At 38.1% G+C, this 25368-nt stretch overlaps 1 protein-coding gene across 1 annotated transcript in view; it reads right to left on the reverse strand.

Moving 5' to 3' along the window:
- The window catches only part of LOC124589324, a 201456-nt gene that overhangs the window by 103249 nt on the left and 72839 nt on the right, over nucleotides 1-25368 (reverse strand). Inside the window, exon 2 of the mRNA XM_047131549.1 lies at nucleotides 1237-1424. Within this exon, the coding sequence (XP_046987505.1) occupies nucleotides 1237-1339 (103 nt within the window). The 5' untranslated portion in view covers nucleotides 1340-1424. The remainder of the gene's footprint in view (nucleotides 1-1236; nucleotides 1425-25368) is intronic.

The following is a 25368-nucleotide window of genomic DNA, read 5'->3' on the forward strand; positions in this document are numbered from 1 at the left end:
ACACATTAAAAATATATTGGCTAGGCTTTCAAGAGTTATTTATCTAATTAGAAATTTAAAAAGACATGTTCCCAATGACTATGTGAGATCAGCATATTTTGCCTTCTTCCAAAGCATCATCTCTTATGGAATTTTACTGTGGGGTAGTAGCTGTCATGTAAATATCATTTTACTTTTACAGAAGAAAGTAATAAAAATACTAACAGATTCTGATAAAACAGAACATTGTAAACCTCTGTTTATTAAATTGCAGTGTCTTACAGTAGTAAACATATTCATCTACAATATTTTAATGTACATTAGAAAAAATGTGTTTAATTTTGTGTTGAGAAGTGATATTCATAGCCATAATACTAGAAACAGAACATCTGTAGACATACCATATCATAGATTATCAAAATCGCATAACTCTTACCTAGTTCTTGGACTAAGGATGTTTAATAGACTAAGTGCTGACTTTAAAGAACTGCCTGTAAATATCTTTAAAGCTAAATTATACAAGCTACTAGTGAACAATCTGTTTTACACCTTTGATGAATTCTTTGAAGATGAAAATACTGTATTCTAATGTGTACCTATTTTATGTAAACCAATTTACATCGATATAGTAGTTTATGTAGAAATATATGCTCTTAACTTTGTCTATTGCTGTAATCAGCTGAACGACAATAAAATTATTATTATTATTATTATTATTATTAATCCAAGCTTGTGCTCCATCTTTAATGACCTTAACGTTGATGTGATGTTAAACACTAAACCTCTTCCTCCAAGCTTTGACTGTGAGGTTCATTTGGAAAGCACAGTCAAAAATGCAAAAAAAATGGTTCAAATGGCTCTGAGCACTATGGGACTTAACTTCTGAGGTCATCAGTCCCCTAGAACTTAGAACTACTTAAACCTAACAAACGTAAGGATATCACATACATCCATGCCCGAGGCAGGATTCGAACCTGCGACTGTAGGGGTCTGCGGTTCCAGACTGTAGTGCCTAGAACCGTTCGGCCACTCCGGCCAGCTCAAAAATGCACTACCATTTGAAAACAGGTAACTAGGTTTAGTATCTATTGTGGCATCCTGTTTTGACTCATCACAAAAGTCTAATGCAGAAACTACTGTCTATAGTCTAGTCCATTTCAACAGTTATTATTATGTGCCATAATATATTTCTTGATATATCATATTAAAAAATAACAGACACTGCTGTTTCCAAACATTAATAATATATACACTAACCTGTGCATTTGTCACCAATCCGTGACTGTGAGAAATCCCTTGGAAACCACCATACAATTACATCACCCCATATTTCTGTTACTGTTTCAGGCAATGAATTCATTCTTGTAGACTGCAAACCACAGAATATTGTTTCCTAGATTTTTACTACTTAAGTTTCCTTCTTGTGCAGTTCTTCATGGTTAGGCCTGAAAAGTCACCATATTTCCTTAGAATTGCTATTAAAATGATAAATATTAGGATTAACTCTACAAGAATTTTCTGCATGTACATAGTTGCCATGTTAATTTCCATCTGTATAAAATAAAAAAGAAAGAGTACTGTAGTTTTATCAGAGAAACTAAAGCATCATTCATCAAGATGTCTATAGATAAGGGAAAGAACTACTCAAAAGGGTTTTGGTCGTTCATTAATGAAGAGAGAGGAAAAGTAACAAATCGGGCAGAGGACATCTGTCCACTGATGAGTGGGAAAAGCAGCGCAAACCCTCTAGAAATAGCCAATACTTTTAACAGATATTATATTACTGTAGCAGACGAATTAATAAGACAAAATAAAACAAATGCAGTAAGTAAATTGTTAAACCCCCCACATACAAATCATACTATGGTTTTCATACCTACAACAGATACAGAAGTGTCAAACCTAATAAAACAACTTAAAATTAAACATTCATCTGGCTTGGATGGTGTCACATCACATCTCATAAAGGAATGCAGAGAATCTATATTAAAACCATTGACACACATGCTGAATGCTGCGATAGAAGAAGGTATATTTCCAGATTCACTGAAAGTAAGTAAAGTGAAGCCAATATTTAAGAAAGGGAACAGGGATGAATTAGGAAATTACAGGCCAATATCATTGATCTCAACATTTGCTAAAATCTATGAAATGATAATAAAGAATAGAATTGTAAGTTTTATAACAAAGTACAGTATACTGCATTCATCACAACATGGTTTCGGAGAAGTGAAGTCAACAAAAACAGCATCAACAGATATAATTGAGCACATTCTTAATTTACTTGACAGGCAACAAAAGACGTGTGGGATTTTTATGGATCTATCTAAGGCATTTGATTGTGTGAACCACTCAAAATTAATGATGAAATTATATCAGTATGGAATTAGAGGAAAATGCTATGACATACTTAAATCATACATTACAAATAGGAAACAATGCACTGAAATCAGACATACTAGGGGGGAAATATAACAAACTACAGAACAGAATTACAAACAGTTAAACACGGTGTGCTGCAAGGGTCTGTGCTTGGGCCAATACTATTTATACTCTACGTAAATGACTTCCCTAGCTATATAAATCAGAAACTTATAATGTATGCTGATGACACAACAATCATTTGCAAAGCTGTGATTACCGGGCATGAGTCATGCTTCGGTAGCTCAGATAGTAGAGCACTTGCCTATGAAAGGCAAAGGTCCTGAGTTCGAGTCTCAGTCGGACACACAGTTTTAATCTGCCAGGAAGTTTCAGACATAAAATGTTCTCACAGAGAAACGTATATACAGTTTGAGTGAATACTAAGATGGTGTTTAAATATGTTACGTCATTACTTAAATGTACTTTTAAAAATTATCATTTCTGTTTGTTGTTTGGATTTGTGTGTACATACAATGTGAAACATGTAATACCTTTGTATGATTATGGACTATTCTGTTTAATTATTTGTTTCATTTATATATAATGTAATCGAGTTTGATGTTAGTAGCCTATTGTAAGACACACCCAATACTTTCAGCTGGAGTCCATGGGCAAAGAATAAATAAATAAATTACCATGTACTTATAAGTTGCTGTGTGCTTATACAAGCATGCATTTTGATTGTGATTATTTATTGAACAATGAAAAATTCAGGATGGAATGTAACAATATTATGAAAAGTAAAGTTGTTACTCACCATAAAGTAGAGATAATGAGTTGCAGATGAGAAGGCTGGGGTGGGGAGGGGAGAAATAGTAGGGTAGGGCTGGAAGACAGTGAAGTGCTGCTGGGTAGCATGCATAGATGAGGTAAAGAGAGGGTAGGGCAGTTATGTGCAGTTGGGAGGTTAGACAGACGGCAGAGATGAGGTTGGGGGGAGAGGGTAGCGGAAAAGGAGAGAAGTAAAAGACTGGTTTGGATGGTGGAATAAGGGCTGCATAGTGCTGGATTGGGAACAGGGAAGGGGCTGGATGGGTGAGGACAATGACTAATGAAGGTTGAGGCCAGGAGGGTTATGGGAGCATAGGATATATTGCAGGGAGAGTTCCCACCTGCGCAATTCAGAAAAGCTGATGTTAGTGAGAAGGATCCATGTCACAGGTTGTGAAGCAGTCTCTGTATTGAAGGATGTCATGTTTAGAAGCACGCTCAGCAACAGAATGGTACACTTGTTTCTTGGCCACAGTTTGTTGGTTGCCATTCATGTGGACAGACAGATTGTTGGTTTTCATACCCACATAGAATGCAGCACAGTGGTTGCAGCTTAGCTTGTAGATCACATGACTGATTTCACAGGTAGCCCTGCCTTTGACAGGATAGGTGATGTTTGTGACCAGACTGGAGTAGGTGGTGGTGAGAGGATGTATGGGGCAGTTTTGCATCTAGGCCTATTACAGGAGTATGAGCCATGAGGTAAGGAGTTGGGAACAAGGTTGTGTAGGGACAGACAAGTATATTGCGTAGGTGGTCATTGGAATACCAGTGTGGGAGGGGTGTGAAGGATAGTGGGCAGGACATTTCTCATTTCAGGGCATGATGAGAGGTAGTCAAAAGCCTGACAGTGAATGTAATGCAGTTGCTCCAGTCCTGGGTGGTACTGAGTTAGGAGGGGAACCCTCTTTTGTGGCCAGATGGTGGGACTTCGGAAGGTGGTGGGAGACTGGAATGATAAGGCAGAGGAGATTTGTGTTTGTACAAGGTTGAGAGGATAATTAGAGTTTGTGAAGGCTTCAGTGAGACCCTCAGTATATTTCAAGAGAGGCTGCTCAGCACTGCAGATGCAATGACCGTGGGCTGGTTGGCAGTATGGAAGGGACTTCTCGGTATGGAATGGGTGGCAGTGGTCGAAGTGATGGTATTGCTGGTGGTCAGTGGGTTTGATGTGGACTGAGATGCTGATGTAGCCTTCTATGAGGTGGAGGTCAATATCTAGGAAGGTGACTGGTTGGGCTGAATAGGACCAGGTGAAGCAAATGGGGGAGAAGTTGTTGAGCTTCTCAAGGAATGTGGATAGGATGTCCTCACCCTCAATCCAGATTGTAAAGATGTCATCAGTGAATCTGACCCAGGTGAGGAGTTTGGGATTCTGATTGTTTAGGAAGGATCCCTCTAGATGGCCAATGAATAGATTGGCATAGGATGGTGCCATGCGGGTGCCCACAGCCATACCCTGGGTTTGTTTGTAGGTAATTCATTCAAAGGAGAAGTAATTGTGGGTGAGGATATAGCTGGTCATGGCAACAAGGAAGGAGGTTGTTGGTATGGAATCTGTCAGGTATTGGGGAAGGTAGGCCATGGGCATCAGGGATGTTGGTATAAAGGGAGGTAGCATCAGTAGTGAAGAGTAGGGCACCATGTGGTAAAGGAACAGGAACTGTGGAGAGACAGTGGAGGAAATGGTTGGTATCTTTTATATAGGAGGGTAGGTTCTGGGTAATAGGTTGAAAGTGTTGGTTTATGAGCGCAGAGAGTCTCTTAGTGCGGGCACAGTAACCAACCACAATGAGGCATCCTGGGTGGCTGGGTTTATGGACTTTAGGAAGACTATAGACTGTAGGAGTGTGGGGAGTAGTAAGGATGAGCAGAAAGATAGACTCTAGGGAGAGGTACTGTCATGGGACTAAGGATTTGAGGACTGACTGGAGATCCTGCTGGATTTCTGGGATGGGGGTCATTATGGCAAGGTTTGTAGATGGATATATCTGACAGCTGGGGAGTTTTGTTTTGTTTTGAACCACAAGGGTTACCTGGTAGAAGGTAACTCAGTACCACCCAGGATTGGAGCAACTGAAATACATTCTCCGTCAGGGTTTTGGCTCTCTCTCACTGTGCCCTGGACTGAGAAATGTCCTGCCACTATCCTTCACTCCCCTCCCACACTGCTATTCCACTGTCCACCAAACCAGCACAGTATATATGTCCATCCCTACACAGCTCCTGCTCCCAACTCCTTACTTCATGGCTTATACCGCTGCAGTAGACCTAGACGCAAGACCTGTCCCATACATCCTCACACAACCACCTACTCCAGTCCCACCACAAACATCACCTACCCTGTCAAAGGCAGGGCTATATGTGAAACCAGTCACGTGAACTGCAAGCTAAGCTGCAACCACTGTGCTGCATTCTATGTGGGCATAACAACCACCAAGCTGTCTGTCTACATGAATGGCCACCAACAAACTGTGGCCAAGAAACAAGTGGACCATCCTAATGTTGAGCACACTGCCAAACATGACATCCTTCATTCAATGACTGCTCTACAGCCTGTGCCATATTGATCCTCCCCAGCAACACCAGCTTTTCTGAATTGCTCACAGGGGAACTCTCCCTGGAATATGTCCTACGTTCCCCTAACCCTCCTGGCCTCAACCTTCGTTAGTCATTGTCCTCACCCATGAAGTCCCTACCTGTTCCCAATCCAGCACTGTGCATCCCTTATTCCACCACCCAACCCAGTCTTTTTACTTCTCTCCTTTCCTGCTAACCCCTCTGCCCTCTCCCCCCACCTCATCCCTGCCTTCCGTCTAACCTCCAGACTGCACATAACTGCCCTACCCTCTCTCCAGCTCATCCCTGCGCACTCCCATGCAGCACTTCACTGTCTGACAGCCATAATCTACTATCCCTCTCCCTCCCCACCCCAGCCCCCACAGCCTCCTCCTTACCCCCACCCAGTCACCACTTCCACTGCTGTTCACAGTGTGGCTTCAGTTGCCTGCACTACAGTCACGTTTGTGGGAGTTGCATTTGCATGAGTGTGTGTGAGAGGCTTCATCCCCTCAGTAGCCCTCAGTGGTTCACAACCCCACCACAGGCCATAGCAGTCCATCCACCCCAGTGCCACCCAACACCGAACCCAGGGTTATTGTGTGGTTTGGCCCCCAGTTGACCCCCCCCCCCCCCCCCCCCCCCCGGTAATGTCTCATACCAGACAAGTGTAACCCCAAATGTTTGTGTGGTAAACTAATTATGGTGCACTCGTACGTGGAAATGGAGTTTGTGCATCAATCACCGACACAGTGTAACTGAGGCGGAATAAGGGAAACCAGCCCATATTCACCGAGGTAGATGGAAAACCACCTTAAAAACCATCCACAATGCCTTACTGGCCATAAGCTTTATTTGTGACATTTATGTACTAGTAACATAAGACACATCATCTAGGCAATATAATATAATAACTCCCACAGTAAATACATATAATAACTTTCACAGTATGTAGATAATGTTACATAATGCATAATTATTTAGAATACACAATGATTTATAACAACACAGCTTAGAAAATACAATTTTGTGGAAAAATTTTGTCTTTGATTTTACATGAGTGGGTCTAATTCTCATTTACTTTGTAACATTAATTTCTAATGCTAGTTTCTCTTAATATTGTACACAAAATTTAACGCTCACATGGTGAATGTTTGCTCACTGTCTGCTCATATGTTATGTAATTGTTGATCAATTAGAAATTTTTTACGGTTTCACAGAAAATTGTCTCAATTTTGAAGTTCTGCAATTATCTAGGTGTGCTGGCATAAACTGTCACCATCCCACTGGTCGGCAAAGATATAGTGCTAAGATCGATAGTAGGCACTGGATCAAGCACACCTATCATGAGAGTGGCCACAGACATACACCAACAAGCAACATGCCAACAGCGTCCTCTTGACAGCATGTATTTAGGCCACTGCTGCTGACCAGAGGGCCGGACTAACACACAATCCAGTTTGGCATCTGTCAGTCAGTTGCAGTGTGGGTTCAGTTCACATCGTAGGCTACGACAATACTTAGCAATCAGATTAGTGCCCATTTTGGGACTAGCAGTGGCACTAAAGACTGTAATGACAAGATACCAATATTGTCAGCAATAGGACTATTTCTGATGAGCTTGTGCCACAACAGATGGAATCTATTATAGTTAAGTAAATAAAGAACCATATTAATTCATGTGTGCATTTCTGTTGTAGAAAGAGGATACTGGCCACCCATAACAACATCCTCTCCCTTGCTTCCTTGCATTACAGTGTTCTACAGTGCTGACGAGGATAGGATACTACACTTGGCAATGCTTGTATTAGCTTGATACCAAAGTATTTACGATCCTCTTCAAAAATCTATAGACTATGTGAAACGCACTGTGATTGTTTTCTGTTTCTTGCATGATGGGTATGAAAACTCTCATTGGTCTCCAGTTTTGTGGGATCTCATCTGCAGCCACAATGGTCTTGAATAGATGGAAACATCAAAATATAAACATCTCCCAGAATGAGATTTTCACTTTGCAGCAGAGTGCGCACTGGTATGAAACTTCCTGGCAGATTAAAACTGTGTGCTGGACTGAGACTTGAACTTGGGACCTTTGCCTTCACGGGCAAGTGCTCTATCATCTGAGCTACCCAAGCATGACTCATGATTCATCCTCACAGTTCAATTCTGCCAGTACCTCATCACCTACCTTCCAAACTTCACAGAAGCTCTTCTGCGAACCTTGCAGAGCTAGCACTCCTGGAAGAAAGGATATTGTGGAGACATGGCTTAGCCACAGTCTGGGGGATGTTTCCAGAACGAGATTTTCACTATGCAACAGAGTGTGTGCTGATATGAAACTTCCTCGCAGATTAAAACTGTGTGCTGGACAGAGACTCGAACTCTGGACCTTGACGCGAACTCTGGACCTTGAAGTTTCATATCAGTGCACACTCCACTGCAGAGTGGAAATCTCATTCTGGAAACATCCCCCAGGCTGTGGCTAAGCCATGTCTCTGCAATATCCTTTCTTCCAGGAGTGCTAGTTCTGCAAGGTTCGCAGAAGAGCTGCTGTGAAGTTTGGAAGGTAGGAGAAGAGGTACTGGTGGAATTGATGCTGTGAGGATGAATCATGAGACATGCTTGGTTAGCTCAGATGGCGGAGCATTTGCCAGTGAAAGGCAAAGTTCCCGAGTTTGAGTCTTGGTCTAGCACACAGTTTTAATCTGCCAGGAAGCTTTATAAACATCTTCAAAACAATTTCTACAATATTCTTTTTGCTTCTTTATAGGCACAATTTGAATGGTTCTCTTCTGTAATGTGAACATTCTTTACATTCCTGTAATGGTAGAGCTGCCCTATACTGTGGTTATGCTTTGCATATATGGCTGAAAAAGTCCATAACAGACAGTGAAAAAGAGTTCTGATATGAATATTGAGCCAGTTGTTTCATTACAAATATCACTGCACATAGCTTATAGAGATGAGATCCCATACTCTGAGGAGCGTAGGGAACGATGCGGGAGACCCGCACCGCCGACTAGGCAAGGTTGTAGCGGAGGTGGTTTGCCAGTTCTTTTGGTCTGTTTCTGGAAACCATGCAGGGCCTACATAGTTTTTTTTTCAGATTAATAATTAGCTCTTTTTCCATGAGCCATTGTGCTATGTTATTGACTCACATGAATACACTTTCCCGTATGCTTCAAAATTGTTGGAAACATTTAGAAAAGTCATTTCATCTGCATGTAGTATCACATTTTCATTTCCACATGTTTGTATTTTATTCACAAATAAATTGAAGAAGATAGGTCCCATTACAGACCATGAGGTACACCATACTTAATGCTTTTAACTTATCATCTGTTGGTAATGGTTATATAATGCTTCCTGTTACTGAGATGATATGTTATCCAGTCATCTATAATATTTTCAGATGTATATTATATTTATGCTATTATATATATAGTTTTCATGTTGTAGAAATCCTCTAGTTTCTTACTAGAACTGCATGATTAATTGTGTCAAACACCTTGGACAAGTAAAAGAAAACTACAGACACTATCATCCTGTTGTCCAAGGCCTGTACAATAAATTCTGTTAATGATTCAGTTCTGTTTCCACTGATTTGCTTTAGTTATTATATTATGATTTTCCAGGTAAGCAGTTAATCTATTGAACATGAACATTTCTAATATATTTGAGAATTCTGACTCTAAAGATATTGGTCTGTAATTGTTAGGACTACTTTAATTAATTTAGATTGATCAGGAAATACTCCTTCTTGGAGTGAGCAGCTGACAGTATCCAATAGTGGTGTGATTACTTATGCTGCCAAATGCTTGATTAGATAGTTTTACACTTCACTGTGTGCAGCAGACTGCTTTTCTTTTAGATTTTTATAACCTTTGTCACTTCCTCTTCACATACTCCTTTCAGGGACATTGAGTGGATTGGCTATCTTTCTCTGTGATCTGGTGACTTCTGTGGTTAGCTTTTCTACTGTACGTATGCAGTTATTATTCTGAATGTTGGAAACTTCTGTTATAAAAATCTTGGCTGCTTTGTGCTCAGCAGCTTTAAGATATTTATTAAAGAACATCTTTAATATCATGAGCTGCACTTGAAATGTTTATTTAATGAACCAGTTTTCAGGTGTATGACCCAACATCAGTGGCATCCAATACAGAGGAACAAACAACTGTATGTACATCAATTTCTACAACATGGCAACTGTATTTATAATGTTGTTGTTGTTGTTGTGGTCTTCAGTCCTGAGACTGGTTTGATGCAGCTCTCCATGCTACTCTATCCTGTGCAAGCTTCTTCATCTCCCAGTACCTACTGCAGCCTACATCCTTCTGAATCTGCTTAGTGTATTCATCTCTTGGTCTCCCTCTATGATTTTTATCCTCCACGCTCCTCCACCCCCCCCCCCCCCTAGTACTAAATTGGCGATAATTGGTGATCCCTTGATGCCTCAGAACATGTCCTACCAACTGATCCCTTCTTCTACTCAAGTTGTGCCACAAACTTCTCTTCTCTCCAATCCTGTTCAATACCTCCTCATTAGTTATGTGATCTACCCATCTAATCTTCAGCATTCTTCTGCAGCACCACGTTTCAAAAGCTTCTATTCTCTTCTTGTCTAAGCCATTTATCGTCCATGTTTCACTTCCATTCATGGCTACACTCCATACAACTACTTTCAGAAACGACTTCCTGACACTAAAATCAATACTCGATGTTAACAAATTTCTCTTCTTCAGATATGCTTTCCTTGCCATTCCCAGTCTACATTTTATATCCTCTCTACTTTGACCATCATCAGTTATTTTGCTGCCCAAATAGCAAGACTCCTTTACTACTTTAAGTGTCTCATTTCCTAATCTAATTCCCTCCCCTTCACCTGACTTAATTTGACTACATTCCATTATCCTCGTTTTGCTTTTGTTGATGTTCATCTTATACCCTCCTTTCAAGACACTGTCCATTCCGTTCAACTGCTCTTCCAAGTCCTTTGCTGTCTCTGACAGAATTACAATGTCATTGGGGAACCTCAAAGTTTTTATTTCTTCTCCATGGATTTTAATACCTACTCCGAACTTTTCTTTTGTTTCCTTTACCGCTTGCTCAATATACAGATTGAATAGCATCAGGGAGAGGCTACAACCCTGTCTCACTCCCTTCACAACCACTGCTTCCCTTTCATGTCCCACGACTCTTATAAGTGCCATCTGGTTTCTGTACAAATTGTAAATAGCCTTTCGCTCCCTATATTTTACCCCTGCCACCTTCAGAATATGAAAGAGAGTATTCCAATCAACATTGTCAAAAGCTTTCTCTAAGTCTACAAATGCTAGAAATGTAGGTTTGCCTTTCCTTAATCTTTCTTCTAAGATAAGTCGTAGGGTCAGTATTGCCTCACGTGTTCCAACATTTCTACAGAATCCAAACTGATTTTCCCCGAGGTCGGCTTCTATAAGTTTTTTCATTCGTCTGTAAAGAATTCGTGTTAGCGAACTGATAGTTCGGTAATTTTCACATCTGTCAACACCTGCTTTCTTTGGGATTGGAATTATTATATTCTTCTTGAAGTCTGAGGGAATTTCGCCTGTCTCATACATCTTGCTCACCAGATGGCACAGTTTTGTCAGGACTGGCTCTCCCAAGGCTGTCAGTAGTTCTAATGGAATGTTGTCTACTCCTGGGGCCTTGTTTCAACTTAGGTCTTTCAGTGCTCTCTCAAACTCTTCACACAGTATCATATCTCCCATTTCATCTTCAACTACCCCTCTTCCATTTCCATAATATTGTCCTCAAGAACATCGCCCCGTATAGACCCTCTATATACTCCTTCCACCTTTCTGCTTTCATTCCTTTGCTTAGAACTGGGTTTCCATCTGAGCTCTTGATGTTCATACAAGTGGCTCTTTTTTCTCCAAAGGTCTCTTTAATATTCCTGTAGGCAGTATCTATCTTACCCCTAGTGATACATGCTTCTACATGCTTACATTTGTCCTATAGCCACCCTGCTTAGCCATTTTGCACTTCCTGTCGATCTCATTTTTGAGACGTTTGTATTCCTTTTTGCCTGCTTCATTTACTGCATTTTTGTATTTTATATTCAATGTCTCTTCTGTTACCCAAAGATTTCTATTAGCCCTCGTCTTTTTACCTAGTTGATCTTCTGCTGTTTTCACTATTTCATCTCTCAAAGCTACCAATTCTTCTTCTACTGTATTTCTTTCCCCCATTCTTGTCAATCGTTCCCTAATGCTCTCCATGAAACTCTCTACAACCTCTGGTTCTTTCAATTTATCCAGGTCCCATCTCCTTAAATTCCCACCTTTTTGCAGTTTCTTCAGTTTTAATCTACAGTTCATAACCAATAGATTGTGGTCAGAGGCCACATCTGCCCCTGGAAATGTCTTACAATTTAAAACCTGGTTCCTAAATCTCTATCTTACCATTATATAATCTATCTGATACCTTCTAGTATCTCCAGGATTCTTCCATGTATACAACCTTCTTTCATTATTCTTGAACCAAGTGTTAGCTATGGTTAAGTTATGCTCTGTGCAAAATTCTGCCAGGCGGCTTCCTCTTGCATTTCTTAGCCCCAATCCATATTCACCTACTACGTTTCCTTCTCTTCCTTTTCCTACTATCGAATTCCAGTCACCCATGACTATTAAATTTTCATCTCCCTTCACTACCTGAATAATTTCTTTTATCTCATCATAGATTTCATCAATTTCTTCGTCATCAGCAGAGCTAGTTGGCATATAAACTTGTACTACTGTAGTAGGCGTGGGCTTTGTGTCTATCTTGGCCACAATAATGCGTTCACTATGCTGTTTGTAGCAGCTTACCTGAAACTCCTACTTTTTTATTCAATATTATACCTACTCCAGCATTACCCCTATTTCATTTTGTATTTATAACCCTGTATTCACCTGACCAAAAGTCTTGTTCCTCTTGCCACCAAACTTCACTAATTCCCACTATATCTAACTTTAACCTATCCATTTCCCTTTTCAAATTTTCTAACCTACCTGCCCGATTAATGGATCTGACATTCCACGCTCCAACCCATAGAATGCCAGTTTTTTTTCTCCTGATAACAACGTCCTCCTGAGTAGTCCCCACCCGGAGATCCAAATGGGGGACTAGTTTACCTCTGGAATATTTTGCCCAAGAGGACGCCATCATCATTTAACCATACAGTAAAGCTGCATTCCCTCGGGAAAAATTGTGGCTGTAGTTTCCCCTTGCTTTCAGCCGTTCGCAGTACCAGCACAGCAAGGCTATTTTGGTTAGTGTTACAAGGCTGGATCAGTCAATCATCCAGACTGTTGCCCCTGCAACTTCTGAAAAGGCTGCTGCAACTCTTCAGGAACCACACGTTTGTCTGGCCTCTCAACAGATACCCCTCCGTTGTGGTTGCACCTACGATACAGCTATCTGTATCGCTGAGGCATGCTAGCCTCCCCACCAATGGCAAAGTCCATGGGCATGGGGGGGAATGTGATTTATTAGTCTCATTACATACATTGTACAGATCATATAATCCGTTGTACAGGAGACATGTCAAGTTTAGCAAAAATATAAGTATAATGATTTACAGAATCTCTTTTTACACTATTTTAAGAATAATGCCAATAAATACAACACTACATTATTTATTACCAGTTTCCTTTGTTGTACACAGACAACACTGCAATATTAGGTATAGATTTTTATTGTTCAAAGTGTCAGACTGTCTTCCATGAATCCTGCACTGATGTAGTTACATTTCTGTATTAAAATAAATTATTCTGGAGTAAACTTTTCAGCAAATCAAGGTCCATTGTTAACATGTTTCTTCCTTTTAATTTGTTATGTATTTTTAGCCCCATGTACATTTATGTCTGAGCATAAAGCTTTAAGTGATGTGGAGGAAATTTGCAGTTTTCCTTGTGACGAGTACCATAGCTATGCTTAAAATGGAACTTTTCAAGATTTTGTTGATTATTATATGCAAAAATCAAAATTTCAAAAATGTAGAATGAAGTAATTGTTAGTATTTTTAATTTCTGGAACAATGGGCGACATGTCTCACTTTTGTGGGCATCCTAAATTTCTAATGATTTTCTTCTTAAGATTTAGTAGTCTTCTACTGCTTCTAGTGTTTCCCCAGAAAATTATCCATACTGAATAACAGATTCAAATTAACTGTGGTAGACTGTCTGTCTTGTGTCCATATGAGTGGCACCAGATAAAATGAACATTGAAAAAGCTAAGGAATTTAATTTATTTGCCAGGGAGTCTATATGTGTCTTCCGGTTTAAACTTTTATCAAGGTTTAGGCCCAAGAATTTCGCATGGCTCACTTCTTTCATCAGTTGATAATAATGGGCTATTTGTACAGGACATGTTGCTGACAATTTAGAGACAAACTGCATTATCTGGGTCTTAGTGACATTGAGCTTTAGTCCATGTTTATGGAACCAGGAGTCCAGTTTCCCCATAACATTTTATATACTATCTGGAATGTTTTCTGTTGTATCATTTTCCATCAGGACTGAGGTGTCATCTGCAAACAAGACTGAACGAGCATCAATATTTAATGGTGACTCATTTATATACAACAAGAACAGGTTAGGACCCAGTATTGAACCCTGTGAAACTCCTTGGATTTTTTTTTTCCATTTGGAGTAGCAGTTAACTGAATTTGGTGTTAAAATAAGTCTCTGTTTCCTTTCTGACAGATAAGAGTTGAACCACTGTAATGCTGTATCTTCGATCCCGTAGCTTGTCAGTTTGTGAAGTAATGATGAGTGGTTCACCAAAGGCTTTCATTAGACCACAGAATATTCCTGAGACTTTTGTACCCTGGTCTAGTGATGTCTTATTTTTTCTGTAAATTTTTTGATGGCATTTATAGTACCTTTTCCTCTTCAAAAACCAAACTGATTTTTACAAATACTCTCATTTACTGTAAGGAAATTTTCTAGTGTTTTGCCACAACTTTGTCAAATATTTTAGAAAAAACAGGAAGGAGAGAGATGGGCCAGTAGTTTCCCATATCTTCTGGCGATCCCTTCTTAAATAATGGCTTAATCTCTGTACATTTTAGGACATCTGGGAAACGCCCATGTTCAAAGGACTGGTTTACTATAGTAGTCAGTGGGTATGAAATAATATGGCATACTGCCTTGATTACCATGAAAGGTATTCCATCCCATCCCACTAAATTTTTGTTTTTTAATGATAATATTGTGTCTTCCACATCTTTCTGGGTGATTTTTTTGAATTTTTTAAAACAAATGTTTTGTATGTCATCTCTATGCTTGAAAATCATATTTTCCTGATGGGCTGTCATGTCTACATCAGATTTTGCTATATTGAAAATAAATACTGAAGCAGTTTGATATTTGAACATGATTTGACGTTTAACATTGACTCCCAACTCTGATTTCACAACAGACCAAACTGCCTTTGTTTTATTTCTTTCTTTGTTTATAAATAAACTGTTTCATTGAATACACCCAAAAAACAATTTAGAAATTTATCAAAATTTTTGTTGCTTGAATCACAGAGGTCTAAAGGCCAGCTTATAACATTTAATTTATCACAAAACAACTCTAAATTTTCTGTGCTAAAATTCTTTCTTATATAAGATTCAGATTTTAGTTTTTCTGTTTTGAGGTAGCTCTATAAACAAAGCTCCATGATCTAGGCAAAACTTCCTTGTATCATCAAACTGATAATTTGTAAAAATGTTATCTATGCAGGTTGCTAAGTAGAAGTTTTCTCTAGTGCACATAGTCAAGTTTAACTTGAAACCAGATTTTTGGATTAAATTGCGAAATTTTTCAATGGCACTGCTGTCAATTAATGTATTTAAGTTGAAGTTTCCTGCAATCACAATCTTTTTCTTGCTTTCTTCTTGAAGTTTATCTAAGAGATATTGAAAATTTTCTAAGAGAAATTTAGTAGCAGAACTCCCAGGAATTCTGTAAATTTATATTATCACAGTATTTAAATCACACAGATCTACACAGCAGCTTTAAAAAATAGATTCTTCATTTAGATAACTAAAATCTTCTTTCACTTTAAAGTTTAAGGAGGCATGCAGTAAGATACAGGACCCCCCACAAGATTTGTTTTTTTCTACAAAAGCTGCTGGCAAGTTTGAAATTACTAATCTTATTCAGAATGTCTATGCATTCTTTTATGAGCCAGTGTTCATTTAAGCAGACTACCTTTATGTTTGCCAGTTCAGAAAGTATAACTTGCAGTTCATCAATTTTAGAGTAACCTAGATTTGGACATTTTTCAGCTAAACCCTTTATATTAAGATGCATCATGATAGAATTTTTGAGAGCCTCACTTGTTCCATTATATTTACAGTTTCCATTTTGGATAACCACTTTTGTTTTCTCACTCCTTTTGGAAGTTTTCAGTTTCCCTTGCTTTTAATGATTCTGCAGATGTCTACAATCATTTTGCTGAAAGTCATTGAACCTAACCTATTCAAGTGTAGCCCATCCTTCCCAGACACTTACCACTTACAAATTTTATTGATTCTACAAAAATTGCATTCAGTTTGTCACACTGTTCCCTGATTCCACTGTTTATCTTATTTATGTATGTATCACTTACTGACCTTCTGTGTAAAATCGCACTAATGACAATTTTTGAATTTGCAAACACACTTTCTGCTGAGTGGATCAGGTTCCGTGTTTCACTGATTATTTCTTCCTCACTGCTGTTCTGGATGGAATTTGTTCCAACATGAATGAAAACACCTTCGAATTGCTATCTGTATTAGTGATAATATTATCAATAAGTCACTCAGTTACCAAAGTTGGTTCCACTACATTTGCTTTCATGTTGTGTAGTATTATCAGATCCTCAAATTTTTGCTTTCTTTGTGTCTCTTATCCTATATCAGTATTAAAATCACCACATAATACACCATCTTTCATTTTTTCTTGCAAATTTGACTATTTTCTTTTTTCAGGAGAGTGCTTATTCCAGCACTTGATATGCTGGAAGGTATAGGAAAGAGCAAAAATTAGCAATGAATAAATTATAGCTGCAGCTTCTTTCAGAAGAAATTACTTATTGGATAGTGACACATGAAATCCCAATACTTTTATACATATGTTCTCCTGCCGCTGATTGGTGATTAGATTTTTTATCCATCCAATTACATTATAATAAAAAACTGAGATGTAATTGTCAAATTCAATACCTTTCCTTCCAAAGGAGATTTAGTTTTCTATTTATTTCTGCAGATAGACTTAAAAAATTTCTTTGTCTTTGGCAATGAACTCTTGTTGTCAGGCAGTATTATAAAATGTTGAATCCATATTTGTTGTTGTAATGTTGTCATTCTATTCCATCCATGAATGACCATGAGAGCAGTTGTTTTTAATTTTTATTTCTGCGACAATGATTTTATATCAGCTAGTCTGCCTCATGTATTGTTATATCCAAATGATTTATGCATGTTAAGCTACATTCAGGTATGTGGTGCTGTACTAATAGTAATGTATACAGTGTAACTCATGTATGCCCTCCCTCAAACCTGTCATGTTATATCTTCATAGATCCGATGATGGCACCTTTAGTGTGTTGAAACCAGTCATCTAATAAACAGTGTTTAAGTGAGCTTGGCTTTGAATTATTTATAAAATCTTTTTCTCCCCAATTTGATCCAGTACCTCTTAGTTAATTATCCGATCTATCCATCAATGTTTCAACATAGCTCTGTACCACCACATTTCAAAAGCTTCTGTTGTCTTCTTGTCTGAACTATTTATAGCCCAAGTTTCACTTCCATACAAGGCTACATTCCAGACAAATTCCTATGAAAAAGACTAACTAACAAATTAAATTTACATTCAGTGTCAACCATTTTCTTAATTGTACATGGACACTGAAATTTTGCAAGTACCTTGTATGGGAAGGTAACAATCCATCTCCCAATATCTATAAATGCACCACACGGTGTTTACATAGACATAGTACAATCACACAAATGGAAACAAAAGAGGATACACTAAACTGCTATCCTATCAAACTTCAATTTTTCAGTTTGAATCCTGTCTATTATCAAATAAAGATAACCAAAAATGTTGTACTCACTAGCTGGAAGAAGACACAAACAAAACATGGTATAAATTCTTCCCCACCATTTTAGAATTGGATCTTCATCTTGCAAAAGGGGGAAAAGAAGTAATGCTATTTGAAGCTCCACATAAAGGACAACAAATGACAGAAAGTAATAATAAAAACAACAGAGATTTTTTAAGGTGAAAAGATAGAAGTGGCAAAAATAGGAGACAATAAGTCAGATACAAATGATTGACTGACTGAAGATAAATACAGAGCAGCTCAAACAGAAAAGCAACAACATTAGTGAGGACTGAAGAATAATCACATAATAGAGAAGACAGTGTTAAAGAAATGGGAGAAAAAATTCTGCAGCAAACATACTGCATCAAAATAACCATGATGCTGGTGATAGTTTCATTGTGCTCATGATATACATTCTTCCTACCAGCACAACTACAATACAGCATCACAGCTGTAAACTTGTTTTACAGGTGCTGTTTCCAAATGTGTGGCCAGCCTTTCCTCCAATCTCTCTCTCATACTCATTTTGCCATCATTCTGTAATCTCTTTTGGTAATTTATTTTTCCTTTTCAACTTACTTTTATCTCATTATCTTTTCTTTTCTTAGTGTGCTCTCTCTTTCTCCTGATGCATGAATTTCTCTTTTTGTCCCTTCTAACATACCAGGTTTTCAAATTTCATTAATCACTAATATTTTAGTGATGATTTTTCTTCTGCCCTGTTTGTTTTGTCTTCTGTGTGCTCAACATCTTTCACATTTTACTCATGTGCAGTCTTGCTTCCCCTAACATAGTTTTCACTTTTACTTATTAAGGAGAGGTACTGTTTGTGTATACATTTTTGTAACTGTGTTTGCTGTTGGTTCATAAGCAGTAACTTTTTCTGTGTTAATTTGAACCAAGTCTATTTAGTAATTCTGCTTCCTTTATACACCATTAATCATACATGTAAATGATTCAACAGCATTAGTAATATTGAGAAGGATGTTGTGCTGTAAACAAGCTGCTTTGTAGTTTCAGAGTGTTGCCTGAATCCAGACTGATATTTATTTTAAGAATCCTAACAAAGTACATGAAATATGCCACTTTCAGAATCTGTATTTGACAAATTCATAAATATTGTTCAACAGTCTGGGAGTTTTATGAAGCTGAGTTAACATAAGAGTAGAAAATCAAGAAACACACTGCACTCCTTCTTGCGACATACACCTCATGTAACAGCCACAACATGATGACAGATAAATTTGAACTCATACAGACGGGTACTGTCACTCTTTCTTCATGTATGCAGACAGTAACTGAATAGGTTGGTGTGAAATAATACTGGTACTCTATGTACACTCCACCATACACCTTTTGGTGGCTTGCAGAGTACAGATGTATAAGTAGCCTGTCATAAAGTGAATCCTAGTGTTTCTGTCATCTATGCATACATTAATGTAATAATTTTTTTCTTTTATCCTTCACTCATTGTCCATAAGGTCATGCATTATTTATCTGCCTCCATTTGTATTTCAGTCATAAATGAGATTGGGCTCTCAAATTTTAAAATATCTGTTCATACCAATCATTCTAATGTAATTTTAGTATCATAAATATTTATAATGAATCATGTCATCATCTGTAAGAAAACTGAGGTTGTAACAAGCACAAGAAATAGTGATGAGTATCCAGAGCAATACTCATTAGGGATACAAGATAGAACAAAAAATGTATACACATTTTAAAACTGGGTATACAAACCACATAATTTGAAATCAAAATTGGTGTGGGTTGAACATGTCATACAATGGCTGAGCAACAGGTGGCAGTCGTATTGTGATGTGCCAACGTCAGTGTACAAAGTAAGGCCATGGTGCAAACATGAGTGATATTTGTGCAGTGAAAAAACATTCTCATATGGGACTGGAAGTTTGGGAATATCATTGAAGTGCCATGGCATTGGAGGCGGAAATATGGAACTGAACCACCAACAAATGTAAGCATCACTCACTTTTGAGGTAAGTTCAAAACTGCTGGAACAAATATGGTTTTGCATAAGGAAAGACCAGGCTGGCTACACACAGCAAAAGGTGAAGAGTCTTCTGCCTAGGTGTTAGAGCCATTCACACGTTCATCACAAAAATCAGCAGAATAATGCGGACATGAAACAGTCGTGAGTAGGGCAAGCGTAAGTCATATTTTGCACAGGTTAAAATGAAAAGTTAATGTTCCCCACAATTGCTATACATGTAGAGTGAAGATGACCAAGACAGAAGAAGTCAGTGTAGTGAATGTTTCTTCATTAAGGTTGAACATGATGCTAATTCTGTTTCCTGTTAGTGTGGTCTGATGATGCACAGTTTAAATTAAGTGGCACAGTAAATTAGTATAACTGTGTGTACTGGACCCCACGAAGTCCATGTTTATGTTGATTGAGCAGTCAGTGCTCCTGAACTTAATATCTGGTGCAGGTTGTCATCAAGGGGACAGATTAGATCTTCCTTTTTCAAAGATATGATTACTGGCAGGAGTAACCTGGGGATGCTGGACTCACTAGTTTTACCAGATATTCATGCTTTGTTTGGTGATGAATCTTTTTCATTCCTTTTGTGTTAGCAGAAGAGCCAACACGGTGTTACAAGTGAAGGCCGAAATGCACGCATTTTAGCTCACGCAGGCTGGCGTGAGGAGGGAAGAACTATACTGACGTGAGGTCTGGAACATGACAAGGAATGAGAATCCAGAAAGCGGACGTAATTAGTTTGATACTTAACTTTAATCCATTAATGATGAATGTTGCTCTTGATGGTACATGATTCACAATATTGTCTGTTCAGAATACGTTCTTGAAGTAATTATAGTAACTGAATATGGCGCCTTGCTCGGTCGTAGCAAATGACATAGCTGAAGGCTATGCTGAACTGTCGTCTCTGTAAATGAGAGCATATGTAGACAGTGAACCATTGCTAGCAAAGTCGGCTGTACTACTGGGGCGAGTGCTAGGGAGTCTCTCTAGACTAGACCTGCCATGTGGTGGTGCTCGGTCTTCAATCACTGATAGTGGCGACACGCGGGTCCGACGCATACTAACGGACCGCGGCCGATTTAATTTAAAGGCTACCACATAGCAAGTGTGGTGTTTGGCAGTGACACTACAGTTCCAACCAGGTGACACACTACCCCACTTTCATAAGGATGTGCACACTTATCTGTATAATAATGCATCAGGTCATTGCATTGGTTGAATGGGTCCAATCAAGTAGCCCACACGTTCTCCTGTTTTAACCCCATTTGAGTTTTACCTGTGGGATATGCTCATGATCATTGTGTGAAACAGAAAGGCATGCACACTAACAGAACTGCACAATGAAACTGAAATGGCTTGTCAATACCTGTAGCTAGTCTGGAAGACGTGACTCCGAATATATGGCCTCATGCTCAGAAGCATCAGGGGATGGGTGGGTAGCAGTGAGTACACCTAAGTAATTAATTTGCTTTGAGCCATTATACTGATGATAATACATGAGATTATCTTTACCCTAGTGTGAATAATTTTTTTATCTACCCTGTAGTAGATGGCACTATGATACTGAGAAAAGAAATAATTTGCATATTATATCAAGTACTTTTTAGTGACCAAGGACTATTTCTTCATCACAGTTAACCTTAATCCAAAGTAATTACAAAAGAAACTATAGCTAAAACACAAACTGTGTTGATAAAATTTTGACACAAAAAAGATCAGACCACATAAGAAATAAAAATCATGACACCACTTTAAAGTAAAACCAACTGAACATGGAATATGTAAATACCACAAAATATGATATGAATATGTCCAGAGGTTGGACAATGCGTGGCTTCATAAATTAGTGTTCACATATGCACTGGAAGGTAGAGCATAAGGTAAGAAGACTCAGAAGAAACTGCCAGATAATTTGGAGATGGAACAGGCTTAGAGCCTAGTTTGTGAAAGTGAAGAAGAAGAAGGAGATATGTTAATTAAATTTCGACATTTAGAAGATCATGAGTATACATAGCTAGTTACATGTTTTACCCAGTACTTCTGAAAATTAGTGAGTTAGTTAATTAGTTACTTACATGTTTCCCAGATCATTTTGCACAATTGACTGTAATGATGTGGAATGAATTATTTTACACTCTCATTGCAGATTTATTTGTACATATTGATACATGTTGAACATTTCTAAGTTTTTTTTATATTAAAAAATGGACAAAAAGGATACACAGATGTGAGTTAGTAATTCCTACCTGCCAACTTTTACACATTACAGTAACAGAAATTCTTCTACAGAATAGAAGGAGCTGCCAAGGAGAAACTTTCTGTTTGTTTTCAGATTTTACATTGCTCTCTACCAGACTTTTATATCACTGGTTAAGTGACCAATAATTTTTGTTGCAGCGTTGTGCACCCCTTTTTGTGCTAAAAACAACTTTAATGTGGATCATTGCACGTCAGTTTTCCTTCTGTTATTGTAATCGTGTACGTCATTGTCCTTTTTGAACTGTAGTGGATATTTACAACAAATTTCATGAGGAAATAAATATACTGTGAAGCAGTAGTCAGAAAGCCCAACTCCTTAAACAGAGATCTACAAGATGATCATGGGTGAGCACCACATATTTTTCTTCAAGCACATTCCTGTACAGTGAAGTCTACCTTTCTTCAAGAAGAGTTACCCCAGAACATTATTCCATACAGCATTACTGAATGAAAATTTGCAAAATACGTCAGCTTACTGGGTGAACTAAGTTTTTTTAGGCATTCCAAAATGGGCTTTCTTGAATTTAAATTCTCATCAATATGGATAGCTAAGAATCTTGAAGTTTAAACCCTATTTATTATTTACTTGCCATGTGTTACACTTATCATAGGTATAATAACCTTAGATGTGCAGAACTGAGTATGTTGTATCTCTTTTTAAAATTAAGGGTGACACTTTTAACTGAAAATCATTCATGATTTTTTTAAGAACTTTGTTTACCATTTCTTCTGTTGATGTATGTATGCTTGGATTTATTACAATACTAGTGTCATCTGCAAAAAGAACTAAACTCTTGGTAGAATCTCTAGAGAAGATTTTTTTATACTTTGTCTGAAAACTGCAGCAGAAAAGTTGTAGAACATGTGGAGCAGTATTTCTGAGGAATTATTATATTATCTTTACTGGAACTGCTTCTTCAATTTTCATCATTTGCAACTCTTATTTCAAATGTCATCTACAAAATGTTAGCCTTAATTTCAAAACTACTGTATGTGTACACTAACCCTTTCATTATTAGGTCTAAATGGAAGAAGATGATCATAACAAAATAAGCTTAGAAACATGCTACATAAATGCAACCTTAAGTGATTCAGATGTAAAAGTGACAGTAAATGGTCTTTTATTTATTAGTAAAACATGATGAACATTTATGATCAGCTCATAAGAGTAAAATATTACATGACAGTATCATAGCTCATTATTTATTCATGACATCTAGGACAAATACAGAAAAGTTATTTACAAGATTGACAATTTAGATGAAATATTAATCTCTTTCTCATACATAGTCCTTCAGCATTCTGAACTCTGTTTTTCTTAAAACAAAAAAGAGTCTGATTAAAAAGAAGCAAGACAAGGGACACACAATGCATAGGATAAAACTATTCTTCATCATGAAGAGAGAGCTCTGCCAATACCTAACTTGAGGGCAGGAGTTCAAATTCCATTACCACCAGTATTCCAAAATCCTTGCTTGTTATCAAAAAAGCAAAACACATACACTATGTACAGCCAACACGAAACCAAAAAAAATTTGGAGTATCATTCAATAAACAAATACAATGGTAGATATGATAACAAACTGAAATCACTGGCCACCAATGAAAATATTATGACTGCTCATATAAAGTCAAATACACTTGCATTAGATTTATTCTGCCTGCACACCAACTCTCACTAATTAAAAAAATATGAACCCTAAGGAGATTAAAAACTTATTGTGATATCAACAAGTTGTAATTCTTCTGGATATGGTTTCGTTTTTAGTAGAGTATTCAAATTTCATACTGACTTGATTCAATTATCTTTGCAATCAATCAATAAACAAACCAATATACATTATATAGGTCAGTTATGTTATGTTGTGCCTATATGCGACTCAACATCTCCATTATATGGTCAGTAGCAACTATCTTTTTCATAACATTGTTACAGTCCATCCTGGATTTTCCATTGTTTGATTTTGCCTGATGACTTTTCTTCCATCCCATAAATCAGTGCTGTTTTCTTTTTTGTGCTTTTTTCTAATGTGTTACTATACTCAACATCCAGCCTTCTTTCCCTTCTTCCCTGAATTTCTCTTGTTGCCTTAAAAACTGCAATGCATGCTCTACTTATGGGCCACACTGTGTCAATCATCTCAGCCGCACACAACAGATGGCTGCAAGGCTATGCTAATTGCTGGTGCAGCATCTCATGTCACTGACATCATTAATCCTATACCTTTAAATTGATTGCTATCCCTGCATCACTCACTCATATTTTCACATCTTATTTCCTGTTTCTTCCCTGTGCTGCACAAACTTGTATCTCATCCTGCCAATCCTCCCCAACTTCCACTCCTTCTCCTCTCTATTCCACTTCACACCCACTAACTTCACCTAAGCTAATCACATCTGCCATCCCCCTTCTTCACACTTATCCACCCACAGACCAGCAACACACATTAGAATCTTTTTATTTACTTTTTCTTTGTTCTCATTGTGACTTCACACCAATTCCATTTGGTTTTCGCCTTGAACTATTGGCCTACTCCCTCAGATTTGATCTTGTTTCCCCTTACTTCATCTATTTCATCTTTTTCATGATTTTTCCCAAGCACGTGGGGGTATTTTTATGATTTTTTTGTGAATACTTTTGGACGTAGTTCCATGTTATTTACATATTTTTATCCACCACCATGAATCCTTGAACCTTCCATCTGCAGCAATAAAGAAAAGTTTCCTGATCCCTGACCAGAACCCAGTCCCACACACTGTTCCTGCATTGTTGCTTGGCTCATGGAATCCCCCCCCCCCCCAAAACGGTCTTACCATCAAGTTACCCATCTCTGGCTGCTATCCTTTCTTCCACAATGGCCTCCATCTGTTCAGATTGCACCAATCCTTAACCAACACTAACATAATCCTGCAAAACCACATCAATCACACCCACACCTCCTTACAATACCTTCTCTCCATCTGCAAAATTCTCCTGCTATGCAATCCCAAATTCCTAGATCCAATGACACACACTGAAATGCTTGCCCTCCAGGAAATAGAGCAACAAGCACTACACCACATCAAAAAGCTGTCCACCCTGTTCAATTCCTAATCTCACCTTGGACTACCACCATCCACCACCTCTACAACAACCACCAGCCCTCTCCCATTTACCCTCATAAATGACAAACAGTGTCTTGCAGACCTACTACATTTATCCCACACTCAAAAACTCCCTCCAACTACCACACAGAATCCAGAACCTAAACAGGCCCAAA

The sequence above is a fragment of the Schistocerca americana genome, chromosome 2 (assembly GCF_021461395.2).
Source record: "Schistocerca americana isolate TAMUIC-IGC-003095 chromosome 2, iqSchAmer2.1, whole genome shotgun sequence".
NCBI classification, from domain to species: Eukaryota; Metazoa; Arthropoda; class Insecta; order Orthoptera; family Acrididae; genus Schistocerca; species Schistocerca americana.